The sequence below is a fragment of the Otolemur garnettii genome, unplaced genomic scaffold (genome assembly GCF_000181295.1).
Source record: "Otolemur garnettii isolate 467f Iridium unplaced genomic scaffold, OtoGar3 scaffold00001, whole genome shotgun sequence".
Lineage (NCBI taxonomy): Eukaryota > Metazoa > Chordata > Mammalia > Primates > Galagidae > Otolemur > Otolemur garnettii.
Window position 1 is genome coordinate 40,997,556 of NW_003852396.1, and position 20,857 is coordinate 41,018,412.

Here is a 20,857-nt window from a genome sequence, read left to right on the forward strand (position 1 = left end):
GGAAGGATGTCATTATATATGTATAACTTCTTTAAAGAAGTTATGAAGTAACATGTATTCTAATCCAATGTTTGTGGTTAAGAAGTGTGAGTGCATGCATCTGTGTGTGGGCATGTGAAAGTTTTGGAAGGATATATGCCAAAATGTTCATAGTGATCTGTAGGTTATAGCGTTATAGATAATATCCATTTTTTCCTTTATACTCTTACTATTAAAAAAAAAAAACCAAGCAATTTGTTTACAGGAATTTGCCATTTAAAAAAAACTTTAAAATTTTTTAAAATTAAAAAATTGAAGAAACAAGCAAAATGACATGTACAGAAAAGAAAGCTGTTGTTATTAAAAAGAATAAGTGGCACACTTGAGATTAAATTTTGTGTTTATAATAAGTTTAGTCTTCAGATGGGATTCTGTTGGGGGATACTTTTCCCATATTTTTAGGTGGAAGGAGAGGAGTCTGGAATGCTTGTAACTTGCATTCACATATTAAATATTTAGGGAAAGAACCAGGAACTGCTAATATCTGGCCTATGTAAGATATTACCACAGTCTATGTATATTACTACACAGCTTTTTGAGTTCTTAGGTAGGGTCATCTTCCTTGGACTGTCAACTCCAACCTATCTGAAGCTTTAAAATCAGACTATTATGTATTTTATACCAGGAACACTGAATCATTAAGAGCTAACCTACTTCTGAAGAATACTATTGAAACCATAAAAGTAGATCTTTTGTAGTTGAAATCTGTTACTCACTTTTATCATAAACCAGACTTTTAAAAAAAGATCCATTTTATGTTTTTTAGTTTAGGATTAACATGTATAAAAGAATTCACTGTATATGTTAATGTAACATCTTTAATGTGTAGGTGTTAATAGAACATCTTACATTTTTTCCTTTTTGAGATATATAATGTTCCTTTTTGTTATCTTTTCTAATATCTTTTCTATTTCTAATATGTGAAAAAGTGTTCCTTTTTTCATATTTCAAATGGGTTATTATTGTTAAATATTATTAAATATTTTGATTTGTTTGAATTGTAGTGCTAGCCAACCTGATTTAAATATTATACTTTTTAAGCGATTTATTTCTGTTCTAAACCAGTTGGAATGACTTTAATTTAAATGTTCTCTTGCAATCCCCACATTATATATCACAGGAACAAATTATAATTGTACTTCACCAAACAATAAACTTTATGCTGCCCTTTCTCAATACTAATGATACTTTCTCAATGATAATTATTGGAAAGCAACAAAAGGTTGGGATTAATATTGTTGTAAAAAAGAAGGAAAGAACACCAGTTTGTACAGATCACAATTCCAAATAGTATTTGATGGAGATAGTGAGAGATGCCCCTGTTAAATCTGCACCTGACTTTCAGGGAAAGCAAGAGATTTACATCAGTAGATTAATATTAGAACTGTTATTCTGTATTGAAGGAATATAAGATTAGAAGAAATTAAAACTTCTTAGGAAGCTGTTGCCATAATTTTAGTGTAAGTCATTCTGATTTCTGAGGGCAGGCAGAAAGAGAAGGGGATAGTTAAAGAGATGTTCAGAAGGCAGAACTGATAGGATTTGGTGATTATGTGAAGTGACAAGGAAGGACAAGGAAGTTGCTCAGCTCAGCTCTCTGGTAGATGATGGTGCTGTTCACTGAGCTGGCCCCTAGAGGAGGAGAAGGAAGAAAGATATTCCTTCTATTAAAATATCCTATCCCGACTGCTACCCCAGTGGAAAGTGGAAAAGAAAAGCAATGTCCTTTAACATCTTGAGGGAGAGCATGGCTTCTTAAAGAAAAGCTGCCTTTTAAAAACTTTTGATGGTTACTGAATTATATACTACATGAAAAAGAAGGAAGGAGAATTTGTGACCCTTTCCAGATTGGTAGTTAAAGATTTTTCCCTTGTTTTTCCTTCCTCCTGTGCCTGGCTGATTTGTTTAGATAAGCTTATAAGCTCCCAACACATTAATAAATGGAGCTTTCTGAACATCTGGGCTTATGGTGGCAGCAGCATAAAGGTCAGGAGGAGACCTTGTTGCCTGTGTTCCTTAATTATAGATTGCATAATCCTTAGACGATTCTTGCTGCATTTCTGCACAGTTCCCTTTCTGTTTCTTAAGGAGACCCAGAAATGCTTGATTTGACTATTTGAGCATGGTAATGACCCATTTTTAAAGATAAGATTTTAAAATTTTTAATTTAAAATTGCTTAAATAGACCATCTTCATGGCTTATTGACCACTGATTTACAACCTTAAAAGGTAAAGGCAAATATCCTTAAGAATGATGGTGATTCTGAAATATGCCCCAGTTTTTGAAAACAAATATATGTGTTGCTTATATGTTTAACATACACATTAGAATGTGTTTCAGACATAATAAAATAATAATATTAATACAGATTAAATAGTATTTTGTGGGTTCTTTTACATTTTTGACTAAATATAGTTGTTTTGTTTTGCTTTAAAAATAAGTAATATGTAAAATCATATATTTTTTTAAAATTTCAGATAGAAAATGCTGCTGAAGAACCTAGAGTCTTATGTATAATACAAGATACTACTAATTCAAAGACAGTGAATGAACGGATCACTTTAAATTTACCAGCATCTACTCCAGTCAGAAAACTCTTTGAAGATGTGGCCAACAAAGTAGGCTACATAAATGGAACCTTTGATTTGGTGTGGGGAAATGGAATCAATACTGCTGATATGGTAAAAACCCTAGACTTGAAGCATCTTCTCTTAAGCTGCTAATAATGTTATTACAACCTTTATTATTGTTGTTGTTGTTACTATTGATTTATGTAATCCTGGAACTCTTTTTAGTATCATAAGCAAAAGTATAACAACCATGGTTAGATCCTTTGAGCAACTCAATAATTGGATTCCTCCTCTTCCCTTTGTCTCCATTTTAGATCCAACATTTACTTGTCCTAAAGTTTGAGTAATATCATTTCATCAGTTTTTTCATTCATGAAAAGTGACTACTATTGTGTCAAGTAAAGAAAATTTTCAATATTTACTGAATGCAATAATGTTCATCTTACATTTTTTTCAATGAAAAAGGATATAAAATCATATGTATTTTAGGATTTAAGTTTTGAAAAAAAAGAAAAAATGCATATAGAAAGAGAAAGGAGTAGAAGGGTGTATACTCCAGTGGTAAAAGAGATTATCTTTAGGTGACTTCTGTTTCTTTTTGTGTGTCTGTGTGTCTTTCTGGGTTACTTTTTATAAGTTTATTTTTCTGTATGAGCACATACAGCTTTTGATTTCCCCTCTCAAGCTCAAAACAGTTTTTAGTGACTACAGTCATCTCAGTTCTCTTTGGAGTTTACTTTCTCATTCTTCTGTTAACTGTTTCCTTAATTATTTATCCTTCTTTACTTGCTGTGTTTGGTTTATCTCTTTCATGGTATAGCATTTCATTAAATATTTAGTGATTATTCTACTCCATTGAGAATCTGTTAACGTCTCTGTGAATACTGACTAAACTTACTGTATTAACTTAGGATTGTTATAGGAAAAGGGGTGGGATATGCTGTTGGGTGTGGTGTGTTTATAATTTATCCTGGGATCAGCTAGTGTCTGTTTTCAGGTTGGAGGGTGATCAGTACCTACCTGGACAGTACTGCCTCTCTGGCCTTAGTGCCCAGGTTTTACTCTGGCGTGAAACAGAAACTGCTATCTACTGCTTAGCAAGAAAAGAGGAGAGGCCAAATGATTAGAATGCCTTTTACCTCTTGCTCCCGGCAGTAGTTCCTTAGCCTCTACCTCTTGTCCTTAGTCAGGAGTTCCCCACCACCTTTATGTCCACAAGTCTTCTCTGTTGGTGCTTTGCGCTGTGGTTTTCCATAAATCTGATCAATCTGCTTTCTGTCATAGAATTTCTCAGAATTTCCAGCTTGCTAAGGGCACACTTTTGGTTTCCTGCACTGTTATAAGATTTTTCTTAAACTATATTGTGGAGTTTGGGGGAGAATTATTGGTAGACATGTCCTTCATGTCTTTAGGTCACCATCTGGCCTAAACCTGTATGAATTTTTACTATGAAAATAAATAATTGCAATTATGAAATAAATTTTAGGAACCCTGCGATAGCTTCATGCCTCACAGCAACCTCAAACTCTTCAGTTATCCTCTTGCCTCAGGTTCCTGAGTAGCTGGGAATACAGGTGTGTACCACTACACCCAGCTAGTGTTTTTCTATTTTCAGTAGAGACGGGGTCTCATTTTGGGGGGTCTTGAACACCTGAGCTCAGGCAGTCCACCTGCCTCAGCCTCTCAAGAGTGTTGGGATTACAGGCATGAGTTTTCGTGCCCAGACAGAATCAAAGATATATGATGTTGCCTGATTTGCCTTTAAAATCATATTTTACTTTCTATTCTGTAATATATTTGTGGGTTTTTTTAAAAAATAGAGAACTAATGTTTTAAATTAGTTAGTTTTTTCCCTCTGGGGGAAAACATGGTTAGACATGTTAATTTCCAAAGCAACTAGTAGAATTGGTAGTCCACCAGGATTTAGAAAGATAAACAGTATTTAATCTGAAATGTTGAGTGCTTTCTGGCACATTGCCCTGTACCTTTTAATGTTATCTCTTTTCCAGTTTAAAAGGTAGTTCTATATAAGGTGCTACCTGTCTTCCCAGGTTCTATTTCTTTTAGCCAAGAAGACTTACTTGACATTTCCTCATGGTACTTCAAAAGTAATTTCTTTCTCTTTGACCTCCTGTACTTTTTTGTTCTGCTATGCCATTTATCAGAGTTTCTTTTTGTTGTTATTCATTTGTGTCTTTCCATTTGGTTGACTGTAAGTGTTTTGTTTTATTTTTGGGGGACAGAGCCTCAAGCTGTCGCCCTGGGTAGAATGCTGTGGCATCATAGCTTACAGCAACCTCCAACTAACTCCTGGGCTTAAGCGAGTCTCTTGTCTCAGCCTTCCAAGTAGCTGGGACTACAGGCCACAATGCCTGGCTATTTTTTGGCGGTAGTTGTCATTGTTGTTTGGTGGGCACGGGCCGGATTCAAACCCACCAGCTCTGGTTTATGTGACTGGTGCCTTAGCCTCTTGAGCTACAGGTGCCAAGTAAGTGTTTTGATGGCAGGAACCTCATAATAATTTTGTGTCCACCATAGACATTTATCCTGGGCACCCAACATCTGTTAAATGATCTTCCACAGCTTTATGTCAGGATTACCTATTTCTTCAGCTGTGACTGTTCGCAGTGCTCCATTTATGTATGTTTACTTGGCTATTATATGTTTCTACAAGCATGCCTGCTTTCACCTGCGTACTGCACAGTGCTGCACGGATGTTTCTCTGAAAGTCAAACCCATGTTGCTACTTACTACCTTGTATATACATAGGCATTTATTGAGGCAAAACTCCTTGGTATTCCAGTTATATCTAATAGTCTTTCATGTCCCACCAGTAAATCTAAGGGACCCAGTGATAACCTTCCTCCCTCTGTGTAGCTTCACTTAGCTTTAGGTTTTCTGTGTCCCATTTTTCTTGTAGGTTTCTAGATGGGAGCCACAGTAAAGACATAGATCATGTTAGTTTGTTATTTTAGTTATTTAGCTCTTCTTTGTACTTATTATGTTCCTAGTATTATTCTAAATTCTGTGCAAGTATAATCTTATTTATTATAGACTACCCTCTGAGGTAGGTACTGTTTCAGCCTCTTACTGTAGGTGAAGAAACTTAGTCATGGGGAAGTGAAGTAATTTGTCCAAAGTCACACACATAGTAAGTAGCAGAATCTCTTCCAGTTATTTTTTAAAAATCTTAATCCTATACTTCTGTACAATGTTAGACATGTTAATTTCCAAAGCAATAAAGGCTTTTCCATAAAACTAGTCTTCTTAAGGAGGCAAGAGTCATACCTATAAAACATTAAAAACATTTTTTAATGTGACAAGAGGGTTTTAAAACAGAGGAATGGGATATTCACCCCTCCTCCCTCATTTTTCTCAACAGTGTTCTAGAGTGTGAGTGAATAGGGCTTGGGGCATACAGAGTTCCATATCTTGTCCACCAACTAAGGTTTGTTGGGATGGTGGTTAGGGTTGAAATTCTCCTAGCATAGAAAAGAGGTAGGCGTAAACTATTGACTCTTAGATGTTTAATTTTCAAATATCAGTTTGAAATTCACCCTGGGATCTTCTGGATCCTTGTAGTAGACTTGAAATGGATGTAAATTATTGGGACAGGCTTTTTTTTTCCTTATGGGGTGTATTTGAAGACACTTTTACATTAGTTACATTTTTGTTATACTGCATAGTTATACTACATAATTATTTTGGTTGGGTTGCTTAGTCTGTTGATTATGTGGGAAGTCTTATTGTATTGAAATATCAAAACATTTTATAGTTTTTAGTTATGTAACATTATCTTTAGTCACTTTTCTTCAAAATCCATAAATATTATACTGCATACATTTTAGAGAATATAGAAATAGCAATTTTTATAGATTCTTTTTTTGTTTGTAGTAATTAACCTTCCCTCTTGACCGTTACCCTTTCTCTGTCCAGTTTTTTTAGATGTTGGGGAATATGAGCTTCTGGGATACCTGGCAGGGTTTACACTGTCACTGGGCTTGGCTATCTCAGTTCATGAGTAAATGAACTGACTTTTACCAGATCATTATTGAAAAAATTCTACTTAAATGTGGATATGTATCCACTTCCATGCTATTTATTTTATTATTATAATTGAAGTTTCTCGTAATCTGAGGCATTATATTTTATGTCCATAGGCCCCACTGGATCATACCAGTGACAAGTCTCTTCTTGATGCTAATTTTGAGTCAGGAAAGAAGAACTTTCTTCATTTAACAGACAAAGATGGTGAACAACCTCAAATACTACTGGTAAGCTGCTTAGAAGGCCCTAATTTTTGTGCACTGTCACCTACTACTTGAGAATGTAATTTTCCAAAGGAAAAAGTCAAGATATGTTTTGTAATTTGCATAAGAAATTATTTTTCCATTTTATGTTACTTTGTTATAAGTATGTACAATAATATGATTACACCAGACATGCAGCACCATATTGCCACACTGGGTTTGACATGAGCTTCCATTTTGAAGACCACTGCACTAGGCATGGGACTTGGTCTTGGTATAAGTTAAACCCCCACAAAGATCTCTCCCATGTTTCAGAGGCCTTTTCTTCTTGCACTTGCTCTGAGCTTTTGAGAACCATGCTCTTCACTAAAACTTTACTCAGGAAAAATTGTTTTATCTTCTTCATTTAGAAATCTATTTGAATAAAAATCTTTGTGAATAAAAGTACCTTCTTGGATAGTACTAAAGCAATACCAAAATATATTCTTTGATCTTCTTTAATCTCATTATTTTTATGACGACATGAGAGAGTTTTGATTATGTGACATAGCAGTCTAAAATAGCTATTCATTTAGGGAACTCTGGATTCACAGTTTAGGGATTCATGTTTTAAAATGCATAGTAATTATTCTTCAGCTCTGTCCTAATAGCTTATTCTATTTGTGTGTCTTTTAGTTCTTTCAGTCTGTCTTCCTCATTAGCAGACTGTTGTGTGAACTGTGTTTAACTCATGCAAGTTTGAGCCCTTGTGAAGCATGTGGAACTGGAGGACAAGTGGAAAGATCCGTAGCCTGAGTTTGTGCTGTGAAACCTCTGCTCATTGTTTTTGCTGTCAGTTGGCATGTTTTCTCCACTTCCTGTTGCTCTGCACAGGCGTGCCACACACGCTGGATTGTTTTCTCCAGTTTGCATAACTTCTGATTGTGCATTTCCCCTTCAATGTTTGCCTGGTGGCTCTTTGAATGAAGTGGATATTATTGTATGTGACAGTGTGACATCGTTGCACATCCTTAGTGGGTATGATTCAGAGGTTCTCACCCAGGACCATCCCAGGTCCCCTCCAGACACAACTAAATACTTGTGGAATGACAAAAGACTTAATTGTCAGGAACAAATTCAATAAGTTGTGCGTCACATTTCGTCACAATTCGTGGGGAACAGTGTAATAATTGATGTTAGCACTGTGTGAGTTGCATATAACTCACATTGAAAACAAAAAATAAAATGTGTTTCAAAGTTTTTATTCTATTTTTGGAATAAAATATGGCCCAAGGAAAAAAATTTTTTTCTAGCATGGTAGTTAGTGAGCACTAAACGTCTTTTCTGTGTAAACAGAGAATTAAAGAAAATTTGAAAAGTAAACACTGTGAAAGGAGACATGAGCACCTCACAGAGGGGTTTTATGTCAGATATCAAAACCTTCCTGTGGGAAATGGTGATAATATATACACTTTGAATGCCTTGATGTAACTGTAATAGTAATGCCATGTCTTTTGTTTTTTCCATTATCTCAGCAATCTGCATGTCTTTTTTCATTGTTTCAGCAACATTTGTTATTAAATATTGATTATGCTGTATTTTAGGAGGATTCCAGTGCCGTGGATGACAGTGTTCATGACAGGTTTATAGGCCCACTTCCAAGAGAAGGTTCTGTGGGCTCTACCAGTGACTATGTCAGCCAAAGTTACTCCTATTCATCCATTTTGAGTAAATCAGAAACTGGTAAGATTTATTGTTGTATTTTTATAAAATCATAGGGCATAGATTCAGAGTAATCTTAGTGATTTCAAATCTAATCCTCTTATTTTACGCATAAAAAAACTGAGACCCAGAGTAAGATCACCAGCGACAAAGTTGAACAAGAATGTGGTTTATCTCTCCCTCAGTCCATCGTTTTTACTATATTGTTTGTTGCCCCATTTAACCATTATGTAAAAAATTTAATAATATTGTGAAGGAAGGATTTTCTTTTTAATAAGTTTTCATTTTGACTATAATCTTATATTTTTGAAGTTGACTTCCTCTGGAAAGTCCTTTTAGATTAGGACAGATTATGGAGACTATATTTCCATTTTGAATTAGATATGCCATGCTTATTTTATTGGGTCTTTTAAATTAATCTAACCATGTGCTTGAAATGAACTATATTATTTTAAAATTTCTTTTAAAACTTTTTTCTGAACATGGTTGAACCTAGATTTTTGAGTTTTTCTATTTATTGAGCTTAGTGAAATTGCTTTATTCATACATAAGTTTATTCATTTATATATAAAGAGTGGCTAATGGCCTAATGAATATACTCTAGCTATATTTGTATATCATTTCATCTTACAACAAACCTTTGTAGAAGTTAGTATTTTTCATGTAGAGGGAAGTGGAATCTGGGGTTCAGAGAACCCTTTGATTGCACACCTAGTTAATGGTATTTCATGGTGAGTACAGCTTCAGAGCCTTTATTTTTAGAACTTCAAACAGAGGTGATTTTACATATGACATTATAAATATCCAGTATAAAAAGTACTCTATGGGTTACATTACAGACATTGTTACTATATTTTGTTAATTAGAACTGAAAATAATTTGCTCATAGCTAATTATTGTGTAGGGTTAATGGTTTATTTGTTCTGGAAATAACAGTAGAAGATGGTCATGTTTGATACTCAGAATCATTTTATAGCAATAGGATGTTTTACAACAAACTACCACAATAAAAGAGAATGCAGGCTCGACGCCTGTGGCTCAAGTGGCTAAGGCGCCAGCCATCTACACCCAAGATGGCGGGTTCAAATCCAGCCCGGGCCTGCCAAACAACAATGACGGCTGCAACCAAAAACAGCCGGGCGTTGTGGCTGGCGCCTATGGTCCCAGCTACTTGGAAGGCTGAGGCAGGAGACTCGCTTGAGCCAAGGAGTTGGAGATTGCTGTGAGGGGGGACAGCTTGAGGCTCTGTCTCAAAAAAGAAAAAAAAAAAGAGAATGCAAAATTTTCTTTCATTTTAGATAATAGGAGATAATAAAACTGTTGTCCACTATACTGTCTAAGTAGTGATTCTTATTTCTTTAAAAAGATTAGATTTTTATTTCTTTAAAAATTATTTGAGGGCCCTTGTTAAAAAAATATAGGTTCCAAACCATTACTATCCAAACTACTGATATAGCTGCTCTGTAGTAGGCTGGAAGAAATTGCATTTTGTTTTAAATAAGCATCTGAGATTATTCTGAGTAGTTGAAACACTTTGAAAAAGTTACAGATTTAACAAATCAGGATTTCTGAAATATTTACTCTATATTCAGTTTTTTATGTAACAGATATTTACAGAATTCCACTTTGTGCCATGTACTAGGTTCAGATGCCTATGGCTATCTGATGCCTGTAAATTCCTTGATACTAAGACGTGCTTTAAAAAAATCTTTCTTTGATTATAGTAATGTAATACATGTTGTTATCATAGTGTAAAAGTGAAATTCACTGACAATACTAATGATTTCACTTATTTTTATCTTATCTTTCCTCTGTACACCTATTTTTTTTTTAAAAATGGGGGATCATGTTATGAGCAGATTTTTTAATCTATATTTTGCACTTAATACTATTTGAGAAGCATTTCAGTGTTATTAAATATAAGGTTTTAAATGGCTAGAAAATAGTGTTGCATTGTATAGGTCTATATATTTAAACTGTCTCTGTTTTTTTTTTTTTTTTTGAGACAGACTCTCAAGCTTTCACCCTGGGTAGAATGCCATGGTGTCATAGCTCACTGCAGCCTCCAACTCTGGGTCTCAAATGTTCAAGCAATCCTCTTGCTTCAGTTTTTTTTCCCCCCTTTCTATTTTTAGTAGAGACGGGGTCTCATTTTTGCTCAGTCTGGTCTTAAACTTATGAGCTCAAGCTCATAAGCCACCGTGCCCAGCCCTGTCTCTGATTATTATTGATGTTATGATGAAAATTCTTGTACACAAGCTCTTATTCTCATCTCTGATTATTTCCTTAGAGTAAAAGTCCCTAGAAATTTGAATTACTAGGTTCAAAAAAGCTTTTTAGAACCCTTTGTTATACATTGCCATGTAATCATGATCTTCATTCTCAATTACATATTTTTACTCTACTTCTTTCCCTTCCTGTACATTTTCCTTCAGCATTCTGGGGTACTCTCTTTCTGAATTAAAATAGTTTCTAAGCATCCAAAGGGATCATAGCTCAAAAATTATTTTATCAGTCACTATTTAATTTGAACTTTCATTAAGAAATTATTATAAATTTTGGTACCATGCAGGAAATGTTTCCATTGAAAAATGTTCTCATCATTTTAACTTAGGGCTGTAGAAAGACATTTCTCAATAATGCAGTGGGTTTGGGGACTTAACATATATTTTTCTGTCTTTTTTTTCCTACCAACTCCCCTAGGTAGCAATCCACTATTGATAGGAGATGGTGGATGATAGATGAAATTTGGTGGATAAGCAGTGGGTTGATTGGACTGATGTAGACTCACAAGTCATTAGAAATTTTAAGTCTTTGGCTAGTTTCTTTTAACATTTATTTTAGCTAGTCTGTTTGATTTTATTTTATTCAGCCTATTTGATTTCTCCTTCTTTACCTGTTGGTTTGTTTAGGATTTCTTTCTGCATGTACCCTCTATGAGTTGAGGACTACAGCAGTGGTCCCCAACCTTTTTGGTATCAAGGACGAGTTTTATGCAAGAAATTTTTTCCATAGACTGGAGGTGGGATTAATGGTTTTGATATGAGTCTGCAACCAGTTGATTTATTTATTATCTGCAGTCTCTGCTAATGATGATCTGTATTTGCCGCCACACTCCCCAGCACTAGTATCACCACCTTCACTTCACCTCATATCATCAGGCATTAGATTCTCAGAAGGAGTGCGCAGCCAGATCCCTCACATGTGCATGTGTAGAGAATCTCCTCTGGGAATCTAATGCCACGGTGATCTCTCACTGGACACAGGACAATAGTAGTAACCATTTACCTCTTAAAGCTCCACATAGATTGGTTGTCTCCAACTGCTAAGGGGTTGGGAAGAGATGGAAAAGAAGGGAAATCCCAAGCAGCCGCTGCTGAGAAGGTGCAGAGCAAAACAACCTGGTCTCTGGCCAAAGTGCTGCTCTTTGTGGGGGAAAACTCTGTTTATATGAACTAATGAAATAATCAGGCCAGATACTATATAAATGTGTTAACTTGTAAGTCATATGCACTGCCCCCTTGCGAACCTGCCGCTATGCTAGATAGTAGGATAGCGAGAAATCAGGTTCTTCTTATAGTCTAATGGGGAAGATGTGTAAGTAAATGGGTAATTACAGAAGAGTAAAATAAAGGCTTTGCTGTGGATTAAGGACAGGACACTATGAGAACAACTCAGGTAGGGATAGCCAGGAGCTGAAGCAGTTATTAGAATTATATAATAAGGTAAAATAAAATATATATACTTGCACACAGTATTCTTAAAGATGAAGAAATCAGAATCAAAGCTTGAACAAAGTGAAAAGCAGATAGCTAAAGTCCTTGGTCCCTTTTTGGAATCATACAAGTGCAGATGGTGTCGATTCATATTACTCTTTACTAATCTATACAGTTATACATATAATAACTTGTTAAAATAGAAGAAGTCTCCCTGCAGTACTTAGAGTCTCAGCTTGTGAATTTATCTTCTATGTTATTTATTTTTGATGACAGGGATAACTGGTTCAGTACAGAATGTACACTCAGGTGTGGGTGTGATATTTAAGATGAATGTGTTTATATTTTTCCATTTTTAGCTCTCAACTTCTACATTTAAGGAAAAAGATTTTCTTTACAAATAAGACATCCTGTATTAAACATATTTCTCTTAAAATTTTATTGGATGTCATATAAAAATCTCTGGACATATCTGTAATAAGACATATGACATCCTGTAAAGCAAGGTTTACATGAAAAGCATGGATATTAGAAAAGGGATTTTTCTTAAGTGCTATTGAAAAAAATTGAAACAATTTCCAACTGAGTAACCTTAACCTCTGAATCTTTACTATTAAATTTTTATTATATTCTTTTTTGTTGTTTTTTAATCTAAATTTCAATTAACATGCATTTGTATTTTTTTTTTTAAAGGATATGTGGGATTAGTAAACCAGGCAATGACTTGCTATTTGAATAGCCTTTTGCAAACACTTTTTATGACTCCTGAATTTAGGAACGCATTATATAAGTGAGTATTCAAAGACATTCTTGAAATAAAATTGATTTAAGAATTAAAATATAGTTTTTAACTAATGAAATGTAATTTGCCTTCTTGGACTGATAAAGTTTAGGGCCTTTCTCACTTCGTAAAATGTAACTTTTTATATAAGAGCAAGGATCTTCCGAAAGACAGGTATATGAAAACTGTATGTGAAGAGAGAATCAGAAGTGCATAGATAGGAAAGGATGCAATTGGAAAGATTTATATATAGCAGCGGTTCTCAACCTGTAGGTCCCTACCCCTTTGGACCATCGGAAGACACATCCTGCATATCAGATATTTACATTACGATTCATAACAGTAGCAAAATTACAGTTACGAAGCAGCAACGAAAATAATTTTATGGTTGTGGGTCACCACAACATGAGGAACTATATTAAAGGGTCGCGGCATTAGGAAGGTTGAAAACCACTGATATAGGGTAAATGTAGACTTTCTTTGCTTATAGTTTTAACACCTTTATGAGAAAGAAATGTTATCTGCTTTCGAGAGAATCTGAATATGTAACCCATATTCTCCTTTCTGCTCATTTAAGGATGCAAAGTTAACTTTTGTTAAACTTGCAGACTTTATTTCTAGTTAAAATACGTGTACAGTTTTTGTGTGTGTGTTTGTTTCTAAAAGACTGTGTTCATCAAATATTTTAGAATGCTCTATGGAGGGAGTCCCTACTTAAAAGGCAGACGTTTATTTTTATGACTATCCTATTATAAGACATCTTTGATTTGTATATTTTAAAGATAGATATAATTCTTTTTTTTTTACAAAAATATATTTGAAAATTATCAGTAAACTGCCTCCCTTTTTTATGTTACTTTTGAGTAACATAAAGTTACTGGAATTACATAAAGTTACTATAAATCTGTATTTAGATTATTTTTTGGGACTTCACTGGTTATATTACCCAACCAACATTATATCACTATTATACTTATCTACAAGCTTGTCTTCTGAATTTGTAAAAATTGACATGTTTTTTATTCATTATTTATTGCCCAGTAGGGTTTAGATGCCAGGCACTTAGTGGACAGAGGAGGAGTTAGAAATAAAGTCTTTCATAGATCTTTTCATAATAGCAATATGTGTATGTAGGAAATTGTTTAAATAAATAACATTTAAGGACAGCTAAATACCATGAGAGTTTAGAGAGAAGGGAGATAATTGAAACTTGAAGAAGTGGCTTAGTAAAGAAAGTAGTCATGAAGTTAGAAATGATTTGGCTAGGTTGAGAAAAAGAATGTTGTAGACAAGCAGACTTTCAAAAGCAAAAGCAAGTGATACTTAATAGTAAGGGCTCCCTAAGTGTTAGTTACTATTGGTTTTTGTATCAGGCATTGTTCTAAGAATTTATATATAGGCCTACCTTTATGCTCACAGTAACTATGAATTATGTGCTGTTGTTATCCCCATTTTTGGAGGTAACTAAAGGCACAGAGAGGGTAAGTCCTTTGCCTGGAGACACACTGTTAGAAGTGACACCCAGTTGATGCCAGGATCCACTACCCTATTTTACCTGTACTATAGTTGACATCAGAAAGTACAGTGTGTTATGGGACCTCCAGGAAATAGGCATAATCAGAGTTTTATCAGAGTACTGGAACATGAGGTTAGCAGATGGACTCTGAAGCCTGTCCTCAAACTAGAGCAGACTGAATAGTCCAGGATGACGTGCCTGCTTTGGCGAGTATTATGTAGAAATGGGTATTCCAGGAGTGTATTTAGCCATGAGTTCTAATACTTTGAAAATGGTATATAGATTTATAGCACTGTGGAGAAAATTAAGATCATAGCTGGGGATATTCATTTAGCAGACATACGCTGAGTACTTGCTATGTGCCAAGCATTCTTTTAGGTACAGAAATTATAGTGGTAAATAAGACAAAGCCCCTCATTTAGACCTTCTTTAGGAAGACCTCTAGAAATAAGCTCATTTTACAGTCAGTCATGTATGCCAAGTAGAAAATAAAGCAGAGTAATGTGCCAAGAGTAACCATCAGAAGGTAGGGTAGGGTTAGGTCACAGCTTCAGGTAAGTAGTCTGGAAGGGCCTCGTGGAGGACATATCATATGGATAGACTTCACAGGAGCTAGCCCTATAAAGATCTGGAGGAAGAACATTCAAGGCATAAGAAGCTGCAAGTACAAAGGCCTGTGAGGAACAAAAGAAATCCTTTGTGCCTGGAGTTGAATGAATGAGAAGGGGGAGTTAGACATAAGGTCAAAGAGGAAAGGCCAAATGCCTTGAAATTGAGAGACTAGAGTGAAGTTTATAGCAGGTGGGGAAACAAAGCCTGAGAGCACAATGATCTTTCTTAATGTAGAACTAAGGATATTACTGAACTATGCAGAGTAGCACTAGAACGAAAGGATACGCTTGTATAGTAGCCAACATAGAATCTATTAATCTGACTCGGAGACATGTATGTTATGTGTTAAATATATTGTTTTAGCAAAGTTTACATAGCGCAGTGTGCAAAATTGATTTGAAGGATAGGAAACCCTGGAGGAATGAATCTGATTAAAACACGCATGGATAGATTAGAGACACAACGATGATGGTAGCAGTGGTTATGATATTACAGACTGAAAACTAATAGGACTTAGTGATGAATTTTATTTAGGAGTAAAGGAAAGAATCAAATACGGCACCAAAGTTTCTAACTTAAGTTACTGGAGTAACAGCGAGTACCAGCAAGATACATTTTAAGGTATTTACGTCAAGATTAAAGGACAGGTGAGAATTCAATTTTATAGTACAATAATTCCTTCCCCACTAGCGAATTTCCTTTGCAAGAAATTTGAGCATTCTCTATTTTTAACATCAGTGTTTTTTCATACCTAGTGAAAGAATCTTAGATCTCATAATGTCAATTTTAAGTACTTTCTGTTAAGGATAACTAGAAATAAAAGAACCTGGGGATTGAGTATAGAAGAGGGAGATGTTAAAGCAGATGTCAGGTTATCAGGTAGATGTGTTTGCAGGGAAGCCTTGAGAAGAAAAATGTGAAATGAAATAAATAAATAAATAAATACAAAAAAAAGAAAAATGTGAAATGCATTCCATTGACATCTGTAAGGCAGAGGAGTGCCAGTGTGTAAAAAGAGGGGCAGGATGACAGGGCATGACTTTTCTCTTTTTTTCTGGTAATGAATTTATTTATCTTTTTTCCATTTATTTTTCATTTATATGTATTTATGGGGGTACAAGCACAATTTTGTTACATTGATATACTGCATTGTAGTGAAAAGTCCTAAAATAGGAAGAATATTACTTTAATAGAGGGCTGTGCCCAAAAGGAGAAAAAAGCTTATTAATATGTTCATAAATTGCAGTGGAGAAAAATTAATGCTCAAGCTTCCTTTTGAAGCTAAAAAGTGAGGAAGTAGAAAGCAGTAATAGAGGGATCTCATTGCTAATTTAAGATAGTATCATTAATATTGTCCTTAATATTTTGTCTTGGTGTTTAACGTATTGGATATAGAATTATTTTAAGAACTTTTGTGGATTCTTTACCAACTTTAGTCCTCCAGTCTTATTTATCCATCAAATCTTAAGTTCTTCAGTTGAGAATTCACTTGTTATTGAAACAGTTACTGAGACAGTTGTTGTTATTATTACACTGATATTTATCATAAATTTGTTAAGGGTGAAAATACCTGAATTATTTTATTACATTTCCTTTTAAAAACTTAAGGAAATTTTCAAACATTTAAAAAGAGAGAAATAGTATAATAAGTCCCTGTGTACTCATCATTCAACTTTAAATGTTATCAGCTCATAATAGTCTTTTTTTGTCTGTCACCCTCTTCCCTGGTTATTTGGAAGCACACTTTCATATCATCTGGATATTATATCTCAGTTGGTGCTAAAGTTTCCATCATTGCCTCGTGTAACAGTATGTTCGAATCAGGATCCAAATAACATCTGTACATTGCAATTGATTGCTAAAATTCTTAGTCTGTCTAATCTGCTTCTAATCGCCATCTATCTTTTCTCCCCCATGCAGTTTATTTCCTAAAAAAAAAAAAAAAAATATATATATATATATATAGAAAACTGGTATCATTTGTCCTAGAGTTTTGATGATTGAATGTCCATTTAATATTATTCTTCTGTTCCCTGTTTCCTGTATTTTTGTGAATTAATAATTAGGGCAGAAATCTTGATCAGATTTGAGTTCCATAATTACTTTCAAGTGAGCTTTGCTTTTTATCTTGAGAATACTTTAGCCGTATGCCTTTTCTTGTTAAAGTCCAAAGTTCTTCTGAATTTATGCATTAGACAAAGGCTATAGTCCCTCAGATGTTACTAGTTTCAGTTACGCTTTCTCAGATGTTACTAGTTTCAGTTAATCAAACTCTATGTAGCTCCCAGAATTAAAATATTACATTATTTTGATTTTGATATTAATTATGCTTTTATTTTAAAGAATACAATTATCTTATAAATAATTTTTAAATATTTCATTTTAATAGGTGGGAATTTGAAGAAGCTGAAGAAGATCCGGTGACAAGTATCCCATACCAACTTCAAAGACTTTTTGTTTTGTTACAAACCAGCAAAAAGAGAGCAATTGAAACCACAGATGTTACAAGGAGCTTTGGATGGGATAGTAGTGAGGGTACTAATTCTCTTGTAATGATAAGTGTTTTTAATATTCAGAGGAATTCTGGGAGACAGAATTTATTTATAATATTATAAACAAACACTAACAACTTAAGTATCTGTATCTTAAACCTCTCATGGAAAGTTTGTTGACTTAGAGTTTTCTAACACATTTCTTAACTCTACAATGAAAAATAACAAAAATGACAAATATTGTAGCACCAGGCAGCACAGACTGTTTATAGAATGCTGAGATTCTCTTTTCATGACCATATATATAATTTTGTGTTCTTTTTAAATTTAGCATTATTTAAAGTAGACTTTCCCATATTTCTGCCTCTTTGCTTTTAAACATAAATTAATGTTTCATAACACTAAATTTATTGCTGTTTTTAATTAAATTTTATTTTAAAATAGCTTGGCAGCAGCATGATGTACAAGAACTGTGCAGAGTCATGTTTGATGCTTTGGAACAGAAATGGAAGCAAACAGAACAGGTAATTCATCTTTCAAATCGAGGGGGCTGTTTACTAATAAGTAATTTATTACCTTAAAGTGACTTTTATTCTTTTGAAATTTGTAAAACTTGGGTATTAGGCCATTGGTTAAAGTACTAAAAGGGGAACTGAAAGTACTAGATTCTCATTTGGCCATTACCTGAGTCATAAACATCTACATTAAACCACCCTAGGTCTCTGTTGTCTTATCTTTAAAATAAGGAAGTTGGGCTATATGAGCCAGAAGATCTTTTTTAGCTCTACAAATTATGTAATTCATATTATGTGTGTGTTTGTGTGATGATTTTGGACAGTATTTTCAGATATTAAGTGAATTGTATGTTTATAATCTGTTACACATTGTAAAGTATAGTTATGAAGCATTACCTTCATTTTGACCAGTGGAGTATAACTGTGTTTATTTGTCATTCAAGATCCTCATTAATCCGACCCTTGTCTAGTGGAAGGAGGAGCAGGTTAGGAGTGGGTGTTCTTCCCACTGCTGGGGAAGAGATGAGAAGTAGGGCTCACTTGGCTGGGGCTCAGTACAGAGGAGGGTTTATGCTGGCTGTAGTGATAAAGGGTCATAGAGATAAAAGGGGAAGATTATACTTCTTATTGGAACTATTGTGATGGCTTGGACTAGACTTTTTCAAACCATGATCTGTTGCTTATGTGGATCTACAAAGCACTTTTAAAAATGGTATAGAATAGAAACATATAAGAGAGTGTCACATACATAAGATTAAGTATTTTATATAACTTTTGTTACTGTTATATGTATTGGGTTGTAATGTAAATCATTTTCTTTCTGTAATTTGCTGTCAAATATTTGAAAAGCACTGGTTTGAATCACTTTGAAATGCCCAGTTAGGTGCAGAGGACATGTGACTAGGGCTGATGAATGATGGAAGCTTCGTTAAATAGTATTGGCATAGAGTAGACAGTGATGGTGGATCCAGTCTGAGGCTTTGTAAGTTCTAGATATTTGAAGAAGTATTAATTTATGAAAGGAATAAACCATAGTATGCTTTCCTTCATGCTTATTCTTAAGAGATAATGAACAAAATTTTCAGTTCACTTTGATCTAGTTTTTCTATGTAGTCCTGCACGACTATATTTTAGTGACTATGTAGATGTTAGTAAGGGCTGTTTCTTCTTTGTAGGTCTGAAGTTACCCTTCCTTGTTACGTTCCTCTCTATGGATCAGTATTTCTATTAGGATCAACTAGGGTATTCTTACTGAGTTCCAAGTTTGGGTGTATGAAACTTGAGACAAGACATTCACTTGGAGGATCCTAACTTAAGGAGTTTACCTGCTTTCTAAGCCAAAAGAGCCCCAGTTGGCTAAGTTTGGGAACTAATTGAGAGATCTATTCTTTTAGGATATTTTAAGGGAAATGGATTTTAAGATGTTTTCTGAATTTCCGTATTTTTTTTTTAAGTTATGGTATAATATTTCCTTGAAAAATTATTTTAGGGCGGTGCCTGTGGCTCAAAGGAGTAGGGCGCTGGCCCCATATACTGGAGGTGGTAGGTTCAAACCCAGCCCTGGCCAAAAACTGCAGGAAAAAAAAGAAAATTATTTAATGTATATTACTGAAAGTTAGAAGTTTTATTTGCATCTCAAGCAGGGGTATGATTTTATAAATCAGAATTATTATTACAAGAGTGGTGATATGCATTTCTAAAGCTATAAAAATGCAACCAGTTATTTAGCTCTGTAATTATTAACCTGCCTAATGTGATAGATTAGGATTTATTCTCATTCTGTTGAAAAGATTGTATGAGGCTTAATGGTATAATAAATAGATAACTGATTATATCGAAACTTATTTTAATAGTTGGTTCTTTCTGTGATCTGGGTCTTAAAATAGTTACTTTTGTACATTGACTCTTAAATTAATATCTATTTCATTGATTTTTGTCATCTTATTTTGTTACATAAAATTTTAGATAAATCTTATACTAAAGCTTTCGAAGATTTTTAAGTAAAAATCAATATCCTTTATCAATCATTCTCAAAAGCATGACTTGTTGTGTTTTCACATATTTTAAAAATCATTCTTAAAGATACTTTTAAAAATATGAATGTTCTTATTTTTAGGCTGATCTCATAAATGAACTGTATCAAGGCAAGCTGAAGGACTACGTGAGATGTCTGGAATGTGGCTATGAGGGTTGGAGAATCGACACATATCTTGATATTCCATTGGTCATCCGACCGTATGGGTCCAGCCAAGCATTTGCTAGTGTGGTGTGTACCTTTCACCTGACTGCTTGTGTACCCTTACACAGAATACATAATAGCACAGTGATATAATTTCTTGTAAGGTAAGTATCATCCTAGATACACCTTCTTGGGTTGTTAGTCATTCCTGCATTTAAACTATTAAGATTTAGATCTTTGATACTTCAGTGAGTCCTAATAGTGCATGTATAAGAAGGAAAATGAATGCAAATGTACTGCCTCATGGTTCAGTATTTTATTCTTTTTGATAGGTATTTAGATGATTTCATCTTTTTTTAAAACCTCAACAGTCTATTTTATAAATGCTATTTTTGTGACCACTTTTTCCACTGGAAAGTGCTTTTTGTTTTAGGGGGATTGTCTTATTACATACACTTTTGAAATTAAAAGTGTCACCTCTGGTT

The 20,857-nt window shown here is 34.2% G+C and overlaps 1 protein-coding gene across 4 annotated transcripts in view; it reads left to right on the plus strand.

Moving 5' to 3' along the window:
• USP47 (ubiquitin specific peptidase 47) overlaps positions 1 to 20,857 on the plus strand; it is a 115,940-nt gene that overhangs the window by 33,072 nt on the left and 62,011 nt on the right. For 3 of the 4 annotated variants that reach the window (XM_012803579.2, XM_023515936.1, XM_023515985.1), the window contains 7 exons: positions 2,518 to 2,721; positions 6,771 to 6,884; positions 8,444 to 8,582; positions 12,971 to 13,067; positions 17,576 to 17,721; positions 18,123 to 18,202; positions 20,310 to 20,459. In XM_012803579.2, coding sequence (XP_012659033.1) covers positions 2,518 to 2,721; positions 6,771 to 6,884; positions 8,444 to 8,582; positions 12,971 to 13,067; positions 17,576 to 17,721; positions 18,123 to 18,202; positions 20,310 to 20,459 — 930 coding nt within the window. The remainder of the gene's footprint in view (positions 1 to 2,517; positions 2,722 to 6,770; positions 6,885 to 8,443; positions 8,583 to 12,970; positions 13,068 to 17,575; positions 17,722 to 18,122; positions 18,203 to 20,309; positions 20,460 to 20,857) is intronic. The other variant, XM_023515959.1, reaches the window with a different exon arrangement.